This window comes from Mesoplodon bidens, assembly GCF_964165515.1.
Source record: "Mesoplodon bidens genome assembly, chromosome: 10".
NCBI lineage: Eukaryota > Metazoa > Chordata > Mammalia > Artiodactyla > Ziphiidae > Mesoplodon > Mesoplodon bidens.
In genome coordinates, this window is record NC_138172.1 from 31,954,825 (window position 1) to 31,979,822 (window position 24,998).

At 41.2% G+C, this 24,998-nt stretch overlaps 1 protein-coding gene and 1 long non-coding RNA gene across 3 annotated transcripts in view; one reads left to right on the plus strand and one right to left on the minus strand.

The window, feature by feature from the left end:
- The window catches only part of LOC308624353, a 30,079-nt gene extending 23,768 nt beyond the window's left edge, over positions 1-6,311 (minus strand). The window contains exons 1-2 of the long non-coding RNA XR_014016959.1: positions 6,229-6,311; positions 1,157-1,271 (exon numbers count right to left, since the gene is read on the minus strand). This is a non-coding gene — a long non-coding RNA (uncharacterized lncRNA). The remainder of the gene's footprint in view (positions 1-1,156; positions 1,272-6,228) is intronic.
- Positions 6,312-6,332: 21 nt separating this feature from the next.
- Positions 6,333-24,998, plus strand: part of DENND6A (DENN domain containing 6A) — a 53,335-nt gene continuing 34,669 nt past the window's right edge. For both annotated transcript variants that reach the window (XM_081247450.1, XM_081247451.1), the window contains exons 1-3: positions 6,333-6,815; positions 21,304-21,342; positions 21,443-21,485. In XM_081247450.1, the coding sequence (XP_081103576.1) occupies positions 6,420-6,815; positions 21,304-21,342; positions 21,443-21,485 (478 nt within the window). In that variant the 5' untranslated portion in view covers positions 6,333-6,419. The remainder of the gene's footprint in view (positions 6,816-21,303; positions 21,343-21,442; positions 21,486-24,998) is intronic.

The window sequence follows — 24,998 nt, forward strand, 5'->3', positions numbered from 1 at the left end:
TATTAGATCTTGAGGCCTGAGAATAATCCTCTGTGGTTCGATGCTCTGCTTTCCAGACCCACTGGGGTGATCCCACCTCTGCAGCTATGCCAGGTGGGGGGCCCCACCCCCCAAGCTCCAGGTGGCTGCAGTCTGGCCCAGTGAATCGGAAGCAACTGATCCCCTCCAACCCTTGAAACTGAGGAGGCAGCCCCAATGATCTCTGAATCACCTTTGTGGTCACTCCTCCTTTGCCTTGAAGAACAGCACACGTTTGCAGCTACCTAGCTCCACAGTCCAGTTCTGTAGGGTCTAAGAAGTCTGACAGCCTTCCTTCTGTGCTGGGGTGGCTGATTAGGTCTGTGGCTCACACCCAGTAAAAAGAGGGTGAGATTTTCCAAATTTTAAAGTTCTAGTTCATTTTTCCTCAACAATTCATTGTTTTGACTCATTTCTCTCTTTTGCCTTTAATGCTAAGTGGCCAGAAGGAACCAAACTGCTTCTTCAGCACTTTGCTTAGAAATTTCCTCAGTTAACTATCCAGTTTCATAGCTTGCAAGTTTTTCCTTCCACAAAACACTAGAATATAGTTCAGCCAAGTTCTTTTGCCACTTTGTAACAAGGATCACCTTTTCTCCATTGTCCAATAACATGTTCCTCATTTCTGTCTGAGATCTCACCAGAGTAGCCTTTACCACCCATATATATATACTAACATTCTACTGATGATTTACATATTCTCTAAAAAGAGGGAAGCTCTCCCTCCAGTTCTGCCCTTTTCTTTGTGAGTCCTCACCAAAATCATTGCCCTTAATAGCCATATTTCTAGCAGGCACCTCAAAACTCCTCCAGCCTCAACCCCTTGTCCAATTCAAAGCCACTTCAATATTTTTAGGTATTTGTTACAGTAGCATCTCACTCTCAGTACCAAAATCTGTATTAATTAGCCTCCAGAGAAAAAGAACCAATAGGACGGAGATACATATACAGAGAGAGAGGGAGAGGGAGAGACTTATATGGAATTGGCTCATGCAGTTGTGTAGGCTGAGAAATCCCATGATCTGCAAAGGCAAGCTGGAGACCCAGGAGAGGCAATGGTATAGTTCCTGTCTGAGTTCAAAGGCCTGAGAACAAGGAGAGGTGATGGTGTAAGTTCCAGTTTGAGTCTGAGTCTTACCTAAGGCAAAAGAAGACTGTTGTCCCAGCTCTAAGACAGTCAGGCAGAGAGGGAATTCTCCTTTATTCAGCCTTTCTTGTTCTATTATGTCTCCAATGGATTGGATGAGGCCCACCTACATTGGGGAGGACAAACTGCCTTACTCAAGTCCAGCAATTTAAATGTTAATCTCATCTAGAATCACCCTCATATACACACCAGAATAATATTTAACCAAATATCTGGGCACTCCATGGCCCAGTCAAGTTGACCCATAAAACTAATCATCACAGTGGCATAGCAATTTCTGCCACAAAGATATTAGTGAAAACATTGTGATTTAATTCCTTTCCTTTCTGTTTCAGTTGTTTTCTTATTATATATATATATATATATATATATATATATATATAAAGAAAGCTTTTAGTTAAATAGATATTACACAGATAAAAAAAAGAAATGTTTAATTCTAAGCAAAAAATTTCTCCTAAGTCAGGATATTTTTTTATCAACTCCAGGGTCTTTTTTTTGTTTTTTAGATAGTCTATACAAACAGGATCATTCATTATATTTTGTGACCTACCTTTTTCTACTTAAAATATAAAATTTGAACATTTCTGTGCTACAGAATATTCTTTTATGATTTTTTTTTTTTTTTGCGGTACGCGGGCCCCTCACTGTTGTGGCCTCTCTCGTTGCGGAGCACAGGCTCCGGACGTGCAGGCTCAGCGGCCATGGCTCATGGGCCCAGCCGCTCCGTGGCATGTGGGATCTTCCCGGACCAGGGCACGAACCCGCATCCCCTGCATCAGCAGGCGGACTCTCAACCACTGCGCCACCAGGGAAGCCCTATGACTTTTTTTAACATCTTTATATGACATTTTTAATGACCGCTGAATAGTCTATTGAATGGCATTTTTCAGTCAATCTCCCCTTGTTAGACATTTAGTAGTTTCCAATTCTTCACTATTATAAGCAACTCTATCACGCTCTTGGACAGTAGGACTCTCTCTTTTTTTAAAATTTATTTATTTTATTTATTTTTGGCTGCTTTTGGTCTTTGTTGTTGCGCGCAGCGAGTGGGGGCTACTCTTCTTTGCTGTGCATGGGCTTCTCATTGTGGTGGCTTCTCTTGTTACGGAGCGTGGGCTTAGGCGTGCGGGCTCAGTAGTTGTGGCTCGTGGGCTCTAGAGTGCAGAAGCAGTAGTTGTGGTGCACGGGCTTAGTTGCTCCGCGGAAGGTGGGATCTTCCCCGACCAGTGCTCGAACCCATGTCCCTTGCAGTGGGAGGCGGATTCTTAACCACTGTACCACCAGGGAAGCCCTCTCTTGTTATTTCTCAATGTTTAGTTACAAAAGCAATACATGCCCTCTCCAAATAACTAAAACAATACAGAATTGTGTAAGATAAAAAGCAAAGCTCCTTATTTCTATTCATCAGCACTTCTTTTCCCCAGCGTTTCTATTCCCCATGGGGCAACCACTGTTAATAGTTTACTGTGTGTCTTTCTGAATTTGTTTTCTGACTTATTTCTTCCTTTTCCTTCCATTCTGTTAACTGTAGGTTTTTGCTTCCTGCTCTTCTCATCCTCAGCCTCAAGCAGCCTCTTCACTCTTATTTGCTGCTTAGTCTGGGAAACCAGACCAGCACATCTACTAGAATTTGTGTAGATTTAGTCAAAATAATTTATGAGTAAAAGCCTCACATCTCTCTGATTAAAGAGCATGAACTTCACTAGTTATCCTTTCTGTCTGGCTTTTCGTAGTGAGCCTTTTAAATCTACGTCCTGGTACTAACTGGGTCAAACAGTTGGTAAAGTAGGCTTCAAATCAAGTGAGGTGTTACTATGTTTACTTTTCGTAAGCTAAGAGTGAACTACATTTAAGAAACATTTTTATGTTAACTTTTCATGTGTTCATACAACTGACCATGAAAGGAAAATTTTGTAAAATAGGAGAAGAGCAATTAAAGATTTTTTTAGTGTTTTCATTCATTCAGTAAATATTTACTGAGTACCTGTCACAAGTATAGATATTAGCAATGTAAAAATGAAAAACCAAAGCTCTTCATCTTCTTTTTTTAAAGCTTTCACAAGTACTATTTAGGAAACACCTAACAGTATATTTTGTCTTCTTTGCCTGGATCCTCCCTTCAAAATGTGCATTTGAGCATTTTGTCTCTGAATCATGTGGCAGTAAACTCAGTTCTCTATTGATAACACATTGGCACCTGAGCCTCTGTATTCCCTCTATTTTCTTGCCCGAGCAGCTGCAGCAGCATTTAGCTCAGGAGCAAGAAGAAGTCCTCTGGCTGCCCAAGTAGGTGGATATCTAGGACATTAGGATTCCCTTCAGGTCCTTTTGGTAAAACTAAGTCCAGAGACCTTGGCATTGCAATTCACACCATTATCTACAGCTCACCCTTTCCTTTTATCTTTCTTCTTCTTCAACTATGAAAATTGCTGAAATGCCAGGAGTTTGGTTACAGGTGAATAGGGAAGTATGGAATGTTTTTAATCCTGCTCTCAGTATTGTTGGTAATATTAGAAGATCAGCAGAGCCGTGAATCCAGTCACGCTCTTGGCTATAGCAGCCTACCCTGACTTAAGTGCTCCTCACATGAAAAAAGACCCAGGGCTTTAGTTGACAGTAAAAGCAACCTGAGCCAGTGATGTGACCTAGCTGCCAAAACTAGCCAATGTGATCTGAACCAGCATTAATCGAAGGCTGTGGCTGGGACAAGTAAGGTAATAGTCCCAGAGTACACTCTGCAGTGGTCAGACCACACCTGGAGGATGGTGTTTCCTCCTGGGCACAGCATTTTAAAAGTGATGTTGACAAGTTGGAGTACGCCCAAGTTGGGCAACAGGATGATGAATGGCCCAGAAACTACATCCTTTGAGGAACAGTTAGAGGAATTGGGGTAGTTCACCCTGGAAACTAGAGGCATAAGGATGTGGGATAACCACTTCCAAATATTCACAGGGCTATCATGTAGAAGAGTTGAACTCTTCTGTATAATCTCAGCAAGCACAACTTAGACCAATGGGTGTACATTACAAAGCGGTTGATCTTGTCTCCATAAAAGGAAGAATTTTCTAGCCCTTACGAACATCCAGAAAATAGGAGCTTTGCAAGGTAGTGACTTTACCTTAATAAGGGGTGTTAGAATGGTGACTGGCTGACCAAACACCAGAAGATTCACAAATAGGATGGGAGGTTTGGAGAGACAAACTGATCTAAGATCCTTACAGATTCAAAGGTTCTAATGACAGAACCTCAAGAAGGAAGTAAGTGTTAGTACCTTTTTGCCTCAGATGTCATACAAGTATTAACCATAGAAACTATGCTAAAATTGACTCTAAGGTCAAATATCAAAGTTATGAGGATGGAAGGAAAAAAAGTCATAGGAACTTTCTCTTTTCCCTCATGGTTGTCAATTTTGTGTATAAAGATTTGGGTAGTAGTGTTTGTTGTTTTCGAAGCAGATGGAATGATTTTTTTTTCTCTTTGAAGATTCTTTAAAGCCCTGGTTTGCTTTCTTTCTCATCAAACTTACGGTCCTCTTAATAGTTTTCAGGATATTACATTTTGAAAAGATTACTCTTAATCCAAAATTATAAAGCAGCATTTCAGGGAATGCCAGTCTGTCCACATGTCAAAGAAGCAGTCCTGTGGAACAACTGGTGTTTAAAGCTCATTAATCATTAATAATGAGGTAGTGTCCAGTAAAACGTGTACGTTGCAATAGCTTGGCTCTTCCCCATAATCAGTTATGTAAATAGACCAGAATGATCATTCCTATTTTACCAATGCAGAAACAGGGTCTTGGAGCAGCTTGCCTACCATGACTGTGGATGGAGCAGGTGCTAAAATCCAAATCCACTAGCACCTGTCTAGTGCTCTTTCTAATACTGTTTTCAAGACTAAAAACTGTTACTGTTTTTTCCTAATAGCAGGTCTAGAGACTTACTTAAATGCAGAATATATTTTTTCTCTCTAACTACAGTGGTTCTCTGGAGTAGGAGGGCAGATAGCTTCAGCCAAAGAATTGGCCTCTTAACTTTAATGCCGTCTCTAATTCATCTTATGTCCTCAAGAAAGACTCTTGCAAACATCACTACTGATGTCTGAAGATGCTTGACCCTCTCCTTGAAAAGAGAGATACTAACACTTACTTCAAATAAAAATCCTATGGATATGGATAGAACAATGCTTGTCAGACAGGGTAGATTTGACTGGGTGGTGCAGCAAAATGCTTAGGAGCTCAGGTTCAGTGAGAGAGATGTGGGCTTAAGTCTTTGTTTTGCCACCTACTGGCTGTGACATTATCATCATCTCATGGAGCCTCAGGGCCCTTATCTGTAAAATGGGAATAATAGGACCTACCTTTTTGGCTGTTGGGAGGATTAGGTAAGATAATGTGTGTAAAAGCATGAATACTGTGCTGTTTTCTAAAAACACGTTTTTTGTGAGTTATTATTCATTGTCTTTCACTCACTTTTCTATTGGGGGTATTATTGTGTGTTTCTGATTTACTTCTACTTTGCAGTTTATGCTCAGCACAGTAGGTGCTAAATAAATCCTAGTCTGTAGCACCACGCTGGACCCATAATCAGTAACAATTCAATAGACTAAGTGCCTCCTGGGTGCCCAGCCCAACGCCGATCTCCAAGAATACTAAGCTGCCTGAGACTAGACCCCTGCTGAGAGAAAGTGATCCTCAGGTTGTTGTAGAGGTGTTCCAGAAAGGTCTGGAGATGGATGAGTGCTGAGTGAGTCACAGGCAACCAGGCCAAGAAAGGTGGGAGGCGGCTTGGTGGAGAGGGAGCTGCTGAATGAAGGCACAGATCTCTGTCAGCAGATTGCCTGAGTGAACTGTAAGCCTGCATCAGTGTTTTAATACTTGCTTGGCTAGTCACATAACCTCTCAGACCTCAGTTTACCTGAAAAGAAATATACAACGATGTCTACCTACTAGATTCAATGAAGTAATATTTGCAAATACTTGCTTGGCACATCATCTGGCACAAAGTAAGTGCTCAATAAATGTTAGCCACCGTTACCATTATGTTCTAACAATTTTATAATACCTTATAATTATGAACGGTGTCATTCCAAGAATAATTCATTCCCTGGTCGTTGGACTGCGAAGGAGGATTCCAGGATTCACTGCTTCAGTCTTGAAGAGCTTTAAAGCAAGGAGGCTCTAGAGCAGTCTTCACAATCCCCGTCAAGGGCCTGCGCGACGTCTTTTACTCCGGGAGGCGGTACAGGAGGACCCATGCAGAGCCGGGCTCCCAGGGTCACATGGGCCGCGGCCCCGCCCCGGCCGAGCCCGTCCCCCGCGGCTGCGGCAGCTGTGGCTGCGTCTGCGCGGAGCCGAGCGCGCTCTGTAGCGCGGTCTGCAGTGGAGGCGGCGCAAACAGCCAGGGGGCGGCGGATGGCTCTGCGGGGCCTGGCAGGCTCGGGGCCCGGCTCCCGCGGGCCGCTGGATGAGGCGGGGGCAGCGGACGAGGAACGCGAGGGGCCGGCCGTGGTGGCAGCGGGAGACGCGCCAGAGGACGTTGAAGAGGACGAGGGCCGCAGCCGGGGCCTGCTGCGCTGGGACGGTTTCTCAGCCTGGCTGCATTGCGTGTGTGTGGTGGGCTTCGACCTGGAGCTGGGCCAAGCCGTGGAGGTGAGGCCCGGCCGCACCTGGCTCCCGCGCCCCGTCCCGGTCCCCGCGCTGGGGCAGCCCCAGCAGAGCTTGTGGCCCGCGGGCTGACCGGCCTGGACCCTGTCCGCTGCGCATCCGGGCGTGGCCGGCAGCCCCTCCGCCGTCTACCGGGCTGCGGTCCAGAGGCAGTTCCCGTGGGAGGATCGTGGGCTGTGGCTAAGGGTGAAAAGTTCTCTCTAGGCCCCTCCTAAATACTTGTTGATGGCCCTGTTTTCTTTTTCTTTCTTCTTTTTTTTTAACCCGGTGTCACAGGAATAACTAGAATGGTTAGCGGCACCCGGAGAAGACTGCAGGCAGGATGTTTGGGACTTTTTCAAGAAGCAGACAATGCCCCTGACATATGGTGAACTATAATAGCCAGACCTCACACAACCAACTTTTTTTAGACTCATGGATTGTTTTGGTCATTTGCAGCGACTCTCAGAGCATTCCACTCAGCCTGAGCCGAAATGCTTGTCTCAGCAGGGGTTTTCTCCTTTTCCTCCTTTTGTTCCTCATCTCTGTTATTTCTTGATGTTGCTTCTGAGGCGGCCTGAAAGCTAATAGCAAGATGAACATAAGGGAAATCGTTCGCTTGTGAATTTGTCAAGTTTTCCATTTTTATAGCGCCTTGTTGAAAGGCCTTGTAATCTTGACATTATTTAGGGTTCCTTCTGTAGCGTAAGAGATTGCTTGTCTTTATGTAGCCAAGAAAAACGTAGAGTCAGAAGGACCTATGTTTAGATTTTTTTGTTTGTTTTGGTGGCATTGACAGATTTTAATGAATCATCTCATTCTGACTTTAGTGGCATGAGTGGGCTATGAAAATTGGCCAGGGAGGTATTTCTTAATGTGGAGTGTGTATTTAGCCTGTCTTCTCTGTGTTTTATCATTACATAGCTCAATACACTTTAAGTTTCCACTAAGATTTAGGCATTATCTTGGTTGCTGAGCAGACGTATATGAAAGATATACTCTAACCTGTATTCATAGAGTAAGACTACAATTTAGAGGAGAACCAAGAATTAATCACACTAGCAGATAGGGCTAAATGCAGTGCCTGGCACGTGACAGTGTTCAATAAAAAATTGGTAGAGTGAGTGAATACATGAACAGTACTTTGAGATGGAAATAACAGTTCCCAAAGACTGTGAAGAAGAGATTTATGTCATCTATCATTTACACTGACATATTATCCTGAAGCTATATGTATAGCAAAATACGATTTAATCAGAAAGCATAGGATTGAGTTGTTGTAGTCGATTACATTTTTGAATAATTAAAGGAGATCCTTTTGGACTCTGACCATTTGGGCATTCTTTATAACGTGTATGTTTTTTTCTGACCTAATAAACAATACTTAGCAGGTATTGAGGTGCTACAAAAATGTGAATCACTGAGACTATTTTGAATTTCATTTCCCATAGTATATGCTATTGCACAGAGTTTTCTTTAGGTCTTTGGTTCTTCACATTTTTAAAAGGTCCAGAATGCAGATAAGTTATGAACTTCATGAACTCTCTCCCTAAGGAAAATGGTAATACAAAACCATGTATATGCTTCCACTGACTATCTGGGGGTCATTTATGGAGTTTCTGTTGCATTATCCTCAGGTTAAGAATCACTGATTTTAGAAAGTGTAGGGTGAGGGTGGGGAAGATTCCCTAATAAAGGATCCCAAGAAAGATAAACACATTGAGAGGCAACACAATTTAATTTTGTTTTGTTTTCCTGAGAAATGTAGAATGCCACTTTTAAAATGAAGAAAAAGGAATACAAATTAATAATTAATATAACAAAATAGTTGAAAATATATTTCACTTTTGTAATATGGCCATATCCAGGCCAAAAATGGACAGGAGGGATGGCTGTAATGGGGCAAGAAGGTAAGTACAGAATTGTGTTGGAGAAATGACATAATAGCCCCACCCTACTTCCTATAATGCACAACCATAGGGATTCAGAAGGGAAGTTAATAGGTTAAAAACTAAGTTTGGACAGTATATCCTCCAACAACACACTCAGTTGTGTTATCAGAAATGCAGTCATTTAGTCTTAGGCTTGAGAGAGACTTAAGAAGTCAGTTCTGCCATGATAGAAAGTACCAGTTGCAAATTTTAAATGTATAAACAATGCCACTTATTTAAGCTTAAATCCCTACTAAAGAGATAATGTAGAATATTGACCAAGAACTCAGACTCTAGAGCTAGACTGCCTAGGCTTGAATCTCTGTGACTTGGGGTACGTTACTTAGCTCATCTGAGCCTCACACTCCTCTGTGACAGGATAACAGTACCTATATCATGGCCCTGTTGCGAGGGTTAGGTAAGTTAATGTTGATGAAGCATTTGGAACAGTGCCTTGGACTCAGTAAGACCTAGGTAAGTCCGTATTTGGGAAGCACTGAAATTCTCTTTTTCATTTTCAATGAAGAGAACCCCTAACTTTTGCTTTGTGAAGATGAGGCCTTTGGACCTTAGTTTTCTCACTAGAAAAATGAAGTTGAAGTACTAGAATCAGTATTCTTTTTTTTTTTTTTTGCAGTACGCGGGCCTCTCACTGCTGTGGCCTCTCCCGTTGTGGAGCACAGGCTCCAGACGTGCAGGCTCAGTGGCCATGGCTCACAGGCCCAGCTGCTCCTCGGCATGTGGGATCTTCCCGGACCGAGGCACGAACCCATGCCCCCTGCATTGGCAGGCGGACTCTCAACCACTGTGCCACCAGGGAATCCCAAATCAGTATTCTTTTTAAAGTAGGGGAACTTTTTTTCTGGGTAGATGAAAATCAGATGTACCTCAGTGGCTAATCTGGTGGAAATGGGGCCTGTGTGTATATATTTGGTTGTGGACGACAAAAACTAAGCTATAGCTGAAGGAGAAAAGGCACATTTGCTGTAAGGCCACAGAGGTGTTTCAGGATGTCCAAGGTACAAACCTAGAGGGACTTCCAGAAAACGACTAGAGCCCAGAACCAGGGAAGTCTCTTGTTTATGCTCTTGTTTTATGGATTTTGTTCATGCTTCATGCTCTCCTTTAAACTAACTTCTCTGCTTCTGTGATCTTTATGGCGAAGTTGCCCTTTTCAGCCACTTCAATGAAGACAGTGAATGTCATTCTCATTCCAAACACCAGAGGAAGGTACTCAGGCCTGGTTTGGAGCAGATTCTCACTCTGCTATAATCAGCTGAAGACCTGAGTGGTTGGAGGAGTGGTCTGTGTTGCATAAAATGTCTGTTGGAAACCCTGTCCTAGAAGAAGGGGACAGTGAAGGGGGTCTTTTTAGCTGGGAAGAGACTGCAAAAGGTGTTGACTACAGGAGGTGTGCTCAGCTTCTTTCTTTTCCCCTGAGATGGCTCTGGCATCACCAGAGTGACACTAAGGGTCCTCTGGAACAAGGTTTGAAATCCTCTGAATTTTATATATTCTATGTCACTTCCAGCTCTGTGAAATTACCTGATTTTATAATAAAGCCTTAATTAATTATCTGAATCCAGAATTGCCTCATTCCAGTTTTTTTTTCTCATTGAGTAATAATATGTTCATTGTTGAAAACTTGGCAAGAAAGGGAATTATAAACACTAGAAAACATCACTCATAATTATATTAAGAGATTAATACTTGGCATTTTTGTTAATGCTGTTTTTCTTTATATAATTTTGTATCTGTCAAGGATTAGTCTGATTGTTAAGAACAGAAATCCTCTCAAATTTAAGTGAAGAGAAATTGATTGTAAGGAATCTTTTGGAACCAGTTACAGGAAGCAGGGTTGAACCTCATGGAATTTGGAAAGCCCCAGGCTTTTCCCTTTGTCTCTGTGGAGCTGTGTGGTTCTGCTTCTCTTTGCATGTCTGTTCTATTCTCTGTGCTGAGGCTGGTTTCCTCTGCAAGGGTCTCAATTTCTGCTCCCCCATTTCACTTGACTTTGGGTTTCCACGGTACTGATATTAGCCAAACTTCTAGTTTTGTATTCTGGAACCAGGCAGAAGCTTAATTCAAATACTAGAGTATCTGATTGGTTCAGCATGGGTTAGGTGCTCTCTGTTGTTGAGTCAGTTGCGGTAAGGAGACAGTGTTTCAGTAACCATAGTGGCCACTTAGGCTCACCCCTGCAAAAGGAGGGGACACTTGAAAGCATGGTCTGGGCAGCAGTCCCCCAAATAGGTCTGCTGTAAGAGTCTGCCATTACTGATAAGCATTCTCATAAACAATTTGCCATATCGTTAAAGAGTCCTCATAAATATTTTTTTATGGACCATAATTTATTTAACCATTTCCCCTAATTTGGATATTTGGTAGTTTCTTTTTTTCTTCATAGTGTGAAGAGTTGTTTGCCACCTGTACACACTTCCTTAGAGATGGTCTTCATTTTTTGAGGGCCTTTAAATCATGTGAACTCACGGAACTCACAGCACATCATGGGAGGTGACACATCTGTAATTTGAGATTACCTCTTGAAACTCTCTAGCCCCCACCCCAATTTTGTAAGAATCGAGAAATCATTGGTGGCTTTCCCCCTGTTGAAGGCTATGACCTATCAACTTTTTGGACAGAATATCAATCTAGTGAAAAGAGTACAAGCTTTGGGGTGTTGAGCATATGCTAATTGTCCGATTTTTGACCAGTTTCTTCAGTTCTCTGAGTCTCATTTTCCTCAATTATAAAATGGCAAAATAATATCCTGAGCATTGTTGGAGGTACTAAGTGAGATAAAGCATGTAAAAGTTAATATCTGTCATTTAATGCATACCCAATATGTTAGCCCCCCTTTTTAAAAATATTTTTTAAATTTTGTTTTATTTTTTTATTTTTGGCTGCATTGGGTCTTCGTTGCTGCACGCGGGCTTTCTCTAGTTGCGGCGAGCAGGGGCTACTCTTTGTTGCGGTGTGCAGGCTTCTCATTGCAGTGGCTTCTCTTGTTGCGGAGCACTGGCTCTAGGAGTTTGGGCTTCAGTAGTTGTGACACGCGGGCTCAGTAGTTGTGGCACATGGGCTCTAGAGCACAGGCTTAGTAGTGGCGCACAGGCTTAATTGCTCCGTGGCATGTGAAAGCTTCCTGGACCAGGGATCGAACCCGTGTCCCCTGAATTGACAGGTGGATTCTTTTTTTTTTTTTTTTTTTTTGGCGGTACGCGGTCCTCTCACTGTTGTGGCATCTCCCGCTGCGGAGCACAGGCTCCGGATGCGCAGGCTCAGTGGCCATGGCTCATGGGCCCAGCTGCTCTGCCGCATGTGGGATCTTCCCAGACCGGGACACAAACCCATGTCCTCTGCATCGGCAGGCGGACTCTCAACCACTGCGCCACCAGGGAAGCCCGACAGGTGGATTCTTAACCACTGCATCAGGGAAGTCCCTAGCCCCTTTTTTATAATTAGTGTCCTTGCACATTCAATAATCAGTGTGGGACTATCTTGGCTATTCCCTCACTCCTGTTATTTTGCCTTAAATTTATTTTAAAAAATACACAGCTTTGGATGTGAATCATCCAAGCTAAACTTGTGTCAGTCACAAGCATTTAAAGCACTTTCTGGGAATCAAGTTTATTAGTTTTCACTTTGCTGATAATCTATGACATAGCCTATTTGTATGTACATATATGTGTACATACATATATGTATATGTACATAGTTTGTATTTCACCTCTTTGGTGAAAAGAATTTCAGGCCAGTTAAATTATCTATAAAAAGCAGGACAGGGCTTTCCTGGTGGCGCGGTGGTTGAGAGTCCGCCTGCCGATGCAGGGGATACGGGTTCGTGCCCCGGTCTGGGAGGATCCCACGTGCCGCGGAGTGGCTGGGCCCGTGGGCCATGGCCGCTGGGCCTGCGCGTCCGGAGCCAGTGCTCCGCAATGGGAGAGGCCACAACAGTGAGAGGCCCGCATACCGCAAAAAAAAAAAAAAAAAAAAAGCAGGACAATTTATAATCATTTCATTACTGATCCCTCCCTACTTTTTTTTCTAACAAATTGAAGATAAAGCCCTGCTTTAGGGTGAAGGTAAACTTATGCTGTTTTTAAAAGAGCAGGTAGCAGAATTGACTCTGCTTTTTTTCCCACTTCTGTTTTTTGTTGGGTCACTGCCTATTTATTCCCCCTTATCCCCTAACAGGGTGGAACCTGGAGTAGTCAGCACAGTTTTCTTTATCTTAGCAAAGTTTCTGTTTATTTTTCTGAGAAGGATAAAGGCAGTTGTGTGAAAGGTTTTCGTGTTTCTTCCTCTCTTCTGGGTGACCCATAGCCTCAGTATTTGATCCTCAGCATGTTCACTGTTTTAATCGAAATGGGTGTGTATAATTGCATGCTGTTATACTGTCTCATTGAACCATCTATTCAGATATTTACTGGGCAACTTCCATATCCAGACAATGGTATGTTCTGGAGATAAAGCCTTGATTATCCCTTCCTTATTGAGTTTGCAGTCTAGCATGGAAGGTAGACCATTCAACAGTGAATGTTAGGATAGGATTTGCAGGGTACTAATAATGGCCTTTAAATTTCCTTGTGAAATAGTAGCACTTCGTGGTAGCTTGATGTAGTTCTATGATTTGAGGTTTAAAACCTTAGTGACCTCTTGAGCTTCTTAGGCTCCCAGATTCTACAAAAGCTTCCTTGGTGTTACTAATCTCTGATTCAGTTATGAAATTATATAATCTGGAGATAATCTGGGACGTTCTCCTGTCTAGTTAGTTCTTTCACAAGTACTTTATGTTTTTGTACTTACTGTGATGAATGATGTGAAAAATGGAAAACTGTACCTAAACTTTACTTTTTTTTGAGAAATGCTTTACCGTCCATTCCATTTTCAAACTGATCAAGTTTTCTAGTAGCGTAATTTAACTTCAATCTTGAGCAAGCGGGAATCTTAGACTTGAGGATACTGTGATTTCAGGCCATTTTTTCCACTTTTTAAAGTAAGTAACATTTTCATTGAAGTGTAACACATGTAGAAAAGTGCACAAATCCTAAATCTGTATTTTGGTGAATTTTCAAAAAGTGAATATACCATGTTACTACCATAGAGATCAAGAAGCAATATTATTACTGCCCCCAAATTTCCCTTACATCCTCTTTCAGTCACGACACATTCTCCTTTCCCCTCCAGGTCCTGGCAACCACTTACCTACTTTGTCTCTATGGATTCTCCTTTTCTGTATATTTCATATGAATGGAATCATACAACACGTGGCCTTTTGTGTCTGGCTTCTTTCACTTAGTATGTTTTCAAGATTCATCCATGTTGTAGTATGTATTGGTACTTCATTCCTTTATATGGTTGAGTTTTATATCATTATATGGATACATCACTTTTTAAAAAATAAGTTTATTTATTTATTTATTTTTGGCTGTGTTGGGTCTTTGTTGCTTTGCGTGGGCTTTCTCTAGTTGCGGCGAGCCGGGGCTATTCTTTGTTGCGGTGCGCGGGCTTCTCATTGCGGTGGCTTCTCTTGTGGAGCACAGGCTCTAGGCGGGTGGGCTTCAGTAGTTGCGGCGTGTGGGCTCAGTAGTTGTGGTGCACGGGCTTAGTTGCTCTGCAGCATGTGGGATCTTCCCAGACCAGGGCTCAAACCTGTGTCCCCTGCCTTAGCAGGCGGATTCTTAACCACTTCGCCACCAGGGAAGTCCGGATACATCACATTTTGTTTATCCATTCATCATTTGATGGAAATTTGGATTGTTTCCACCTTTTGGCTATGATGAATAATGCTGTTATGAACGTTCATGTACAAGTTTTTGTGTGGATGTATGCTTTTCACTTCTCTTGGATGTATACCTAGGAGTGAAATTACTGGGTCATATGGTAACTCCATGTTTAATTTTTTTTTTTTTTTGGCTGCTTTGGGTCGTTGTTGCTGTGCACGGGCTTTCTCTAGTTGCGGCGAGCCGGGGATACCCTTCGTTGTGGTGCGTGTGCTTCTCATCGCGGTGGCTTCTCTTATTGTGGAGCGCGGGCTCTAGGCTTGCAGGCTTCAGTAGTTGCAGCATGGGGGCTCAGTAGTTGTGGTGCATGGGCTCTAGAAAGCAGGCTTAGTAGTTGTGGCGCACGGGCTTAGTTGTTCCATAGTATGTGGGACCTTCCTGGACCAGGGATCGAACCTGTGTCCCCTGCATTGGCAGGTGGATTCTTAACCACTTTGCCACCAGGGAAGTCCTCCATGTTTAATTTTATGAGAAGCTACTAAATGGTTTTCCAATGTGACTTCATTTTCACATTTTCATCAGTAATGTATCAGGCTCCTAATTTCTCCATATCCTTGCTACCACTTTGTCCTTTTTTTTTTGCGGTATGCGGGGCTCTCACTGTTGTGGCCTCTCCCGTTGCGGAGCACAGGCTCCGGATGCGCAGGCTCAGCGGCCATGGCTCACGGGCCCAGCCGCTCCATGGCATGTGGGATCTCCCTGGACCGGGGCACAAACCCGTGTCCCCTGCATCGGCAGGCGGACTCTCAACCACTGCGCCACCAGGGAAGCCCCACTTTGTCCTTTTGATTACAGCCATCCTAGAGGTATGAGGTGGTATCTTACTTTAATTTTATTTGTTTTTCCCTAATAACTAATGACATTGAGCGTCTTTTCATGTGCTTATTGGCCTCTTGTATATCTTTTTTGGAGAAATTTCAAATCAGATCCTTTGCCCATTTAAAAATTGGGTTATTTGACTTTTTATTGTTGAATTATAAGAGTTCTTTATAGATCCTGTACTCTAGACCCTTATCAGATATACGATTTGCAGATACTTTCTCCCATTCTGCAGTATGTCTTCACTTTCTTTGTAGTGTTCTTTGAAGTGCAAAAGCTTTAAATTTTGATGAAGTCCAATTTATTTATGGTTGTTTGTGTTTTTGGTGTCATAGCTTAGAAACCATTGTCTAATCCACAGTCATAAAGATTTATTCCTATATTTTCTCTAAGAGTTTTATAGTTTCAGGTTTTACACTTAGGTCTTTGATCCACTTTGGGTTACTTTTTGAATATGATGTGAAGTAGAGGTGTTACTTTTTTAAAAACCTTATTTTGAGATAGTTTTAGAGTTATGAAAGTAATTCATTCAGCTTCCTTTAATGTTAACATTTTATATAAACATAGTACAATTATCAAATCTAAGAATATAACATTGGCATTATACTGTTTACTGAGCAACAGAGTTTATTCAATTTCACTAGTTTTTCTATTAATGTCCTTTTTTTCAGGATCCAGTCCAGGTTCCTGCATTGCATACAGGTGTCATAACTCCCTCTGCAATCTGTGGAAGTTCCTCAGTCTTTTCTTATATTTCATGACTTTGACACTTTGGAAGAATATTGGTCAGATATTTTGTAGTATGTCTCTCGATTTGGGTTTTTCTGGTGTGTTCCTATGATTAGTCTGGGATTATGTATTATTGGGAAGAATACCCCAGACGTGATGTGCCCTTCTTGGTGCATCATATCAAAGAGTACATGGTGTTAAAATGTCTTATTATTGGTGATTTTAACCTTGATCACTTGGTTAAAATGATGTCTGCCAGATTTATCCACTGTGAATTTACTGTTTTTCTCTTCATAATTAGTAAATATTTATTTTGTGGGAGATACTTTGAGACTGTGCAGTATCTTGTTTCTCAAATTTGCTTGCTAATTTCAGCATCCAAAAGTGGATCTTTCCTGTAGTAACTATTATTACTCTGGTGTTCTAATAGTGATTTGCTATTTTCCTTATTCCTTCTACATTTATTAGTTGGAATTCTTTTTTTTTAATACAGTATTTCAGTTACATTTTTATTATTTTGATTTTAAAATATTTATTTATTTTTGGCTGCATTGGGTCTTTGTTGCTGTGTGCAGGCTTTCTCTAGTTGCGGTGAGCAGGGGCTACTCTTCATTGCACAGGCTTCTCATTGCGGTGCCTTCTCTTGCTGCGGAGCACGGGCTCTCTAAGTGCGTGGGCTTCAGTAGTTGTGGCACGCAGGCCCAGTAGTTGTGGCTCACGGGATTAGTTGCTCCGCAGCATGTCAGATCTTCCTTGACCAGGGCTTGAACCCTTGTCCCCTGCATTGGCAGGCGGATTCTTAACCACTGCACCAACAGGGAAGTCCCCAAGGTTATGATGATGTTCTTTGTGAGTTAATGGTTCTGTAGGAGATCAAGGCAAAGTTTCTTGGGAAATGTAGTCTCTGTCAGGCCTGGGACACCTGGCAGGGTCATGCAGTAGAGACAGATACCGAGTCACATGGCATCAGGTAGACACCCATTCACACACAACTTGGGTGCATGGCAGGCATGAATTTTTCCCATGTCCAAATGATACTGGCAGTAAGTTAGCTGATATTTCTAATTTTCCTCCTCCTGGGACCATGATTATTTTCATACTGAGTTGGGAATGCTAGAGAGATGTAGATGTATGCAAAGAGATGTACCTTTGAATAGACCCATTTAAAACATTTTGTAATACTCTTTTCCAGTATATATATTAATATTTTTCTGAGACACATTTTTTCTATTGTAACATGTTGTAAAATATGTCATCATTCTTAAGCCTTAATAATTATATCAAATAAAACTCACTTTTCTCTTGGGTTATTACCTGGCCACCTCTCCCTTATTTGCTGTAACATGGGAGATCTTAGCATAGGTAACAAAACCAGAGTGACATTAGTTGATGCTCTCTGTCCCCCTTTAATGCCACCCAGAATGCCAGTGGTTGGGGGAACAGAGATGCCTTTACTTGAGCTATGGAGAGAGGAAGCTTCAAGTGACAGGCATCTCCAGGTACTGGAACTAATCCACAGTTGATTATTTCCCATATAGCTATCAGGAGCTAACTGACTAAAACTAAACTAACAGTGATTACCCAAACTTATATTTAAACTTTTTTTTTTAACAAAATAAAGTATGTACACAGGTAATAATTCTAGTAACTGTGGCAATTTGTGCAGTTCTAGATACTTGGTAGTGGTTACTTTTCTTTCTTTCTTTCTTTTTTTTTTTGCGGGCCTCTCACTGTCGTGGCCTCTCCCACTGTGGAGCACAGGCTCTGGACGCGCAGGCCCAGGAGCCAGGGCTCACGGGCTCAGCCGCTCCGCAGCATGTGGGATCTTCCTGGACCGGGGCACGAACCCGTGTCCCCTGCATCGGCAGGTGGACTCTCAACCACTGAGCCACCAGGGAAGCCCCTCTTTTGTTTTTTAAATAGGGAGTTGATGTTTTTAAAGTTAAGTATGAATTTTTCTTTTTTATTTTATTTTTTTTAAATCTCTATTTTCATTTGTTTATTTTTTTCTTTTGCCTGTGCAGCAATCAGGATCTTAGTTCCCTAACCAGGGATCGAACCTGTGCCCCTGCAGTGGAAGCATGGAGTCTTAACCACTGGACCATCAGGGAAGTCCCTGAACTTTTCTGATTTTTCTGATCTTAAGTACAGTGTGGCCATTTCAGTAGCTGTAGCATATAAATATGCATTGTTTCTTTTTGAATATCATATTTGTTCCAAAATAAAACACTGAGTAGTTCTAACAGAATACATTAAAATGAAATTCTAGATACTATTTGACAGTCTAGTACAATCAGAGTTTTTACTTTACTTTTTTTTTAATTTTAATTTTATTTTTGGCTGCATTGGGTCTTCATTGCTGCGCAAGGGCTTTTCTCTAGTTGTGGTGAGTGGGGCTACTCTTCGTTGTGGTGCCTGGGCTTCTCATTGCGGTGGCTTCTCTTGTTGCAGAGCACGGGCTCTAGGCGTGTGGCTTCAGTAGTTGCAGCTCGTGGGCTTAGTAGTTGTGGTGTGTGGGCCCTAGAGCTCATGGGCTTCAGTAGTTGTGGCGCGTGGACTCAGTAGTTGTGGCTAACGGGCTCTAGAGCGCAGGATCGGTAGTTGTGGTGCATGGGCTTTGTTGCTCCATGGCATGTGGAGTCTTCCCGGGCCAGGGATTGAACCTGTGTCCCCTGCATTGGCAAGTGGATTCTTGTGCCACCAGGGAAGTCCCACAGTCAGAGTTTTTAAAAGGCAGACTGTTTTTTTGTGGGGTTTTTTTTGGGCTGCGCTGTGCGGCTTGTGGGATCCTAGTTACCTGACCAGGGATTGAACCCGGGCCCCCTGCATTGGAAGTGTGGAATCCAAACCACTGGGCCACCAGGGAATTCCCTGAAAGACAGACTTGGTAGGTTCTGTAGTTTTTATATCCTTTTAACTTACTTAAATATATAGAGCATATATAAGCCCCTTAAATACATGCATATACACACATATATATACACACATGTTATATATATATATTTAAGGCACTCATATATATGGGTAAAACATACCAACATTTTTCTTCTATACTGTCTTGCTAATATTTTAAACCTTAGGAAACCAATGTCCAGATGAACCATGGTTGATATCTTTATGTAATAAAAAATGGAATTTTGTATATTTGCTTTTGAGTTGGTATTTTAATTTGAGGAAATAAAAATTTGAAGGGCATTCACATAAAAGTGAATTTAGAGTCTAAGATTAAGCTGTTACAGGCCACTAAACTTCTCAATATGTTTTAGACCAGCAAACTCCAGGTTAACTTAGATGTAAAGAGATTTTCATGAATATGGCTAAATAGGTTATAAGTTTGCCATTTCTCCTTTATTTTTATTTATTTATTAAATATTTATTTATTTATTTACTCGGCTGTGCCAGGTCTTAGTTGCGGCATGCAGCATCTTTGCCATTTCTCCTTTAAAGGTAACAAAGTAAAATGGTCTCAAGGTGAAGGAAGGAAGATCTATGTACACTTAAAGAAGAATTACATATTACTAAATACTGAGTTGTTTAACAGAGCTAATCTGAGAGTATATCCACTGATTGAAGAAATATTTTTTTAGTGTCTACTATGCACCAGAAACTGTTCTAGGTGTGAAGATAGACTGTTGAACAAAACAGACCAGGTTCTTACCTTCATGAATTGTGGAGACAGAGGTTAAGTCAGGTTGGTCAGAACATGGGATACAAAGCAAAGTGGAGCAAATATTGGCTTTGGTGTCATTCTCTATTCCAGGAATGCTGGGTGGCTTTCATGTAACAATACCAGCTCTGTAGACCCTCCTCATACTCCTGAATTGAGTAGGGTTATATGCTACATCCTGGCTAGGGGAGGAAGAGGGCTGTGATTGTGTGTTAATGATTGCTACTATGGGTGGAGTGAGGAATGGTGGCTTGTGTACTTTGGAATCAGGCAGACCTAAGTTCAAGTCCTGGTTGTGGCACTTACTAGATGCTAAATTTCAGGAGAGTTATTTAACTACTATGAACTTGTCCACTCTTCTGTAAAGATGTGAAGAATTGACAGAGTTGTGAAAATTAAAAACTCTAGAAGATGGTCAGTAATGTGAATTCTCTCCATCTTTTTTCTTACCTTAGTTTTCTTATATGTAAAGTGGGGATACCATTACTAGCCTTGTCTATTATTGTGAGAACTAAATAAATGAAATAAATATGTGAAACCACCTTAATACAATTTTTAATGTGCTATTACTGTATGTTATTTCTGGAAATGTAATATTTTCAGGCACCTGGGCAACTCTGGGGAATAGAACTCATGGATTCTTCCAGAACTGGGCAGCCATGGATCCCATTAGCAACCTAGTATTAATGCAGTTCCGCTACACTTTGTGTTGTTTCCTCTCTTTTTGGTTACCAGCCACTAGCTAACCTGCTGCTCCAAATCCCATCTCTTCTTCACATTCCCGAGAGAATCTGTACTGGCCCACTTGAGCACTGGTACTCTCTTGGGCAGAATTTTCATACCCAGCCCCATCTGGGCACTTGGTTGATTGGCCTGTAGAGCGGGTGCCCTTGGGTCTCGTGTTTACTAGTGCTTGTTCTGACAGGAGCTGTGCTGGCCTTGTCTTGCTTCCTTCATGGGGCTGTGGGGCAGGAATTTCCCTCAGAAGGTGGCTGGGTCACTGCAGGCACTAAATTGACCTATCTAGGGAAGTGCTATGACTATTTAAAGGGATTGGAGGAAAATAGGATAGGCTTTATGGTGGGAAGATGGCCTTTGAGATTTCTTAAATTGCAGATGATCATTTTTTCCTTTTCATTTTTCTTTTAGTAAGTAGTTAGTAATTTGTATTACTTCTTGGAATCAATTGAAAATTATTCTTTCTTTCTTTTTTTTTTTTTTTTTTGCGGTACGTGGGCCTCTCACTGTTGTGGCCTCTCCCGTTGCGGAGCACAGGCTCCGGACGCGCAGGCTCAGCGGCCATGGCTCATGGACCCAGCTGCTCCACGGCCATGTGGGATCTTCCCGCACCGGGGCACGAGCCCGTGTCCCCTGCATCGGCAGGCGGACTCTCAACCACTGCACCACCACGGAAGCCCCCTCCTGTGGTTCATTGTTAAATTTGTGAACTGTTTCTTAAACCAATTTGATCATAGCCGACTAGTATTTTAGAAGTACCTGCTAATGTTTACAATATATACTCAATATATTGGTCTAACAAAATTTAACTCTTCTTCTCCCAGGTAATTTATCCTCAACATTCCAAACTTACTGATAAAGAAGTAAGTAAAAATAGTGCCCTATATAGTTTAGTGTTTTATTTCTGTTTGTTTTTATTGGTGTATATATGTCAGCATATATAGTTTTTGTTTTCTTTTTCAGAAAACCAATATTTGCTATTTGTCTTTTCCAGATTCAAATTCAGGTAACTATTTTTCATGTGGTGTTTCTGTTGAATTTTATACTGAGAATACTGATTATACTCTTAATATATGAAAATTAATTGAAATAACATAGTAGAATGCAAACTCAATTTTATCCTAACAGATTAGTGATTTTGATTCCTACTTTTATGATCCTAGTCGTGTCTTACTTATTTTCGTTGGTTCAACTTTGAAAATAACTGTTATCTTGTAATGAGGTAAAACATCATGGAGCAATAAACTGTTGAAATAATGAAGAGATTGAAAATCATCAACGCTGGTATGTTTGAGGATTTATATTAAGCAGTTTTAGTTTAGGATTTGGGAGCTTGCCAAGAACTCTGTAAAAGCAGGGATTAAAAAAAATCAGGGTAAACATGGTTATAAAGCATGGCCATCAATTATTTGCAATAGTTTATGTGAGTTAGTATATATAAAGCATTTGAAATAGTGCTTGGGTATAGAAAGTACTTTATAAGTGTTTGCTATTATTATTAAGCTTGGTTTTGCTGGTCTCCTTCAAGTTCTTCCTTTGTGTGGTCCTATAAGTTGATATCTTTCAGGTTAACTTTTGTGTTTCACTTTGAAAATAATTTTTCAGGTTTATAGTGACCAGATCACTTAACTTCTTAGACCACACACTTAGAATCCTATGAAGCAAAGGCACTTCAGTTCCCTTTCCTTTTGTGGTTACTTCTAATATACTGTTAATTTAGTTTAGATAATCTGATTTGGGAGACTTGACATTTTAGCTTTTTAAAGCATTTTCTCTTTTCCTTATAAATGCTTCCATAATTTTTTCCTATAGCTTTGGAACTCAGCTTTCATGAAATATGTTTAAAAAAAAAAGGTTTAGTTAAAAAGATGGCTTTGAGCGATCCTGGGACGGCTTTTGTTTTGACCTGGAATTATTGGAATCTTTTCACATGTTTTGCCTGTTAATGAGATAATGATACAGCAGTCTTATAGGATCTCCCCTTATTTCGGATAACATTTGCCTTACAAAGTGCACACATGTAGTTCTGATTGTAGTGAGTATTGGATTGGACTTCCATGACTCAGGTGAGTTGTGTGGATTACAGGATGAACTGACTTCATGTGATTATACTGCACACTCTTCTTTTTCAGGTCATGGCTGGTTTTCATGGCTCTCTCCCTTTCACCTCTCTACATGTGCATCAAGACTAAGAAGTTAATTGTATGATGTCTGATAGTCTTTTTTATTTCTAGTTTTGTAGTTATTCTCTGTATGAGTCATTTTCTTATTGGAAGTTAAACTCAAGTGTGTATCTGTGTAAATGAGCATTTGTTCAGGGAATTCCCTGGAAGTCTAGGGGTTAGGACTCCGTGGGGCCAAAAAAACCCCAATTTGTTCAGTATTTTAGACATTTGAATGACCTACAGATGTTTTGTAATGCCTTTTTTATAAGCTGCATATCAAAGGAAGTGTGGTTCATTTTATTCAAAGTATGGTTGCTACTTAGAAGTAAAGTCAACAAAAGATCTTAAAAATAGATATCTTGCCATCTTAACAGATGAATATTAATCTAGACAGCAAGAGACTGTGCATTTATATATATTTGAGATCACTATTCTCAATTGTGATTATCCAAATAGTTTGTTTCACTTATGTGTTCATTAAATGGAAGTTGGAATTGGTACTATGCCAACTTTGAAAGGGATTTAATTTTTCCCAAGATACCTTTATTGTTACAGAAGGTTCAGTAGAGCAGTCTTTAGGAAAGAGTCATAACCTAGCTTTTGTTTCCACGGTGCACACATAAAAAAAGTAAAACAACATTTAGACTCTATGGTAAGTTATACAGATAAAGAAGAATACTTTTGGGATTCCCAATGGGAGGATTTGCCAGTCCTCCACTTCCTCCACCCCCTACCCACACACAACTTAGATACTGTGACTTTAGAAAAAAAGTTTTGTTTTGTTTGTTTTTAGCTTTCAGTTTTTTGTTCCATTTGAATGGCTTTTATCTTTAGGAGCCTAAGTTTAAAGAATGCTTTCTCTCTAATAAATATTTGTCAGATATTTTTCTCGTTATTTACCATTAATATCATCTGGATATATGCATTCCTGAGTCTTAAGCTGTGATGGGTATCCAAGGACTGTAATCACTATGCTCTAAACATGTCCAGAGAGAAAACTTAGCATTAGTAGAGAGAGTTTCAAGTGATGATGAATCCGAGGAAAGTATTAATCCTTGTTCTGGATGGATTAGATGTGCAGATAATATTTGTCTAAACAGATTTTTTTCTATGTAAACAGCTGGGACGTCTTCATTACTTTATACTTCCCAGTGGTAAAAGGAGTGCTTCTCACACTCATCTGTGTTGAAGGGCCATTTGGGTGTTTTTAGAATTTCCAATCTGTTGTGGACCGGTGCTTTTATAAAATGCCGTATACATGAATTATTAGAAAAATGAAAGGGAGAAAAACCAAAGAATATAAAATAAAAGTCCAAATTTGTCACAGCAATATCAAATTGCTATAAGGGTTTCTAAATGTGTATTCTCAGTTTGGGTATTTATTTTGTCATGTATTGTAACAAGAGTTTGTGGACTTGCAACACTCTATGGACTACACTTTGAGAAGTGTAGTCCCTGGTCTAAACTCCTGCTTCTCAGTATTTCCAACTCTAATCACAGAGAGGTGACTACATAGAGCTGAAGGCCAGGGATAGGGCTAGCTCTTAAGGTCTCATGTTTTATTTTAGTCTTACTCTGAACTGTTCTATAGCTGTTTTCCACTAATATAAAAATACTCTGGGACTTCCCTGGTGGAGCAGTGGTTAAGAATCTACCTGCCAATGCAGGAGACACGGGTTTGAGCCCTGGTCCAGGAAGATCTCACATGCTGTGGAGCAACAAAGCCCATGCGCCACAAATACTGAACCTGCGCCCTAGAGCCCACGAGCCACAACTACTGAGCCCATGTGCCATAACTACTAAAGCCCATGTGCCTAGAGCCCATGCTCTGCAACAAAGACAAGCCACTGCAATGAGAAGCCTGTGCACTGCAACAAAGAGCAGCTCCCGCTCGCTGCAACTAGAGAAAGCCCGCGTGCAGCAACGAAGACCCAACGCAGCCATAAATAAATAAATAAATTTATTAAAAAAACAAAAACAAAAACAAAACTGATCAAGGGTCTTCCCTGGTGGCTCAGTGGTTAAGACTCTGTGTTCCCAATGCAGGGGGCCCAGGCTCGATCCCTGGTCCAGGAACTAGATCCCACATGCATGCCACAACTAAGAGTTCTCATGCTGCAACTAAGGAGCTGGTGAGCTGCAACTAAGGAGCCCGTGAGCCACAACTAAGGAGCCCGCCTGCCACAACTAAGGAGCCCACCTGCCACAACTAAGACCTGATGCAACCAAATAAATAAATTAATTTAAAAAATAGTCTGAAGTTGTCTTTTCCCTTTAGAAGAAATATTTAAGCTTTTTTCCCCTCAAATCTCAAGTAGTTTTTTTTTTTTTTTTTTTTTTTTGCGATACGCGGG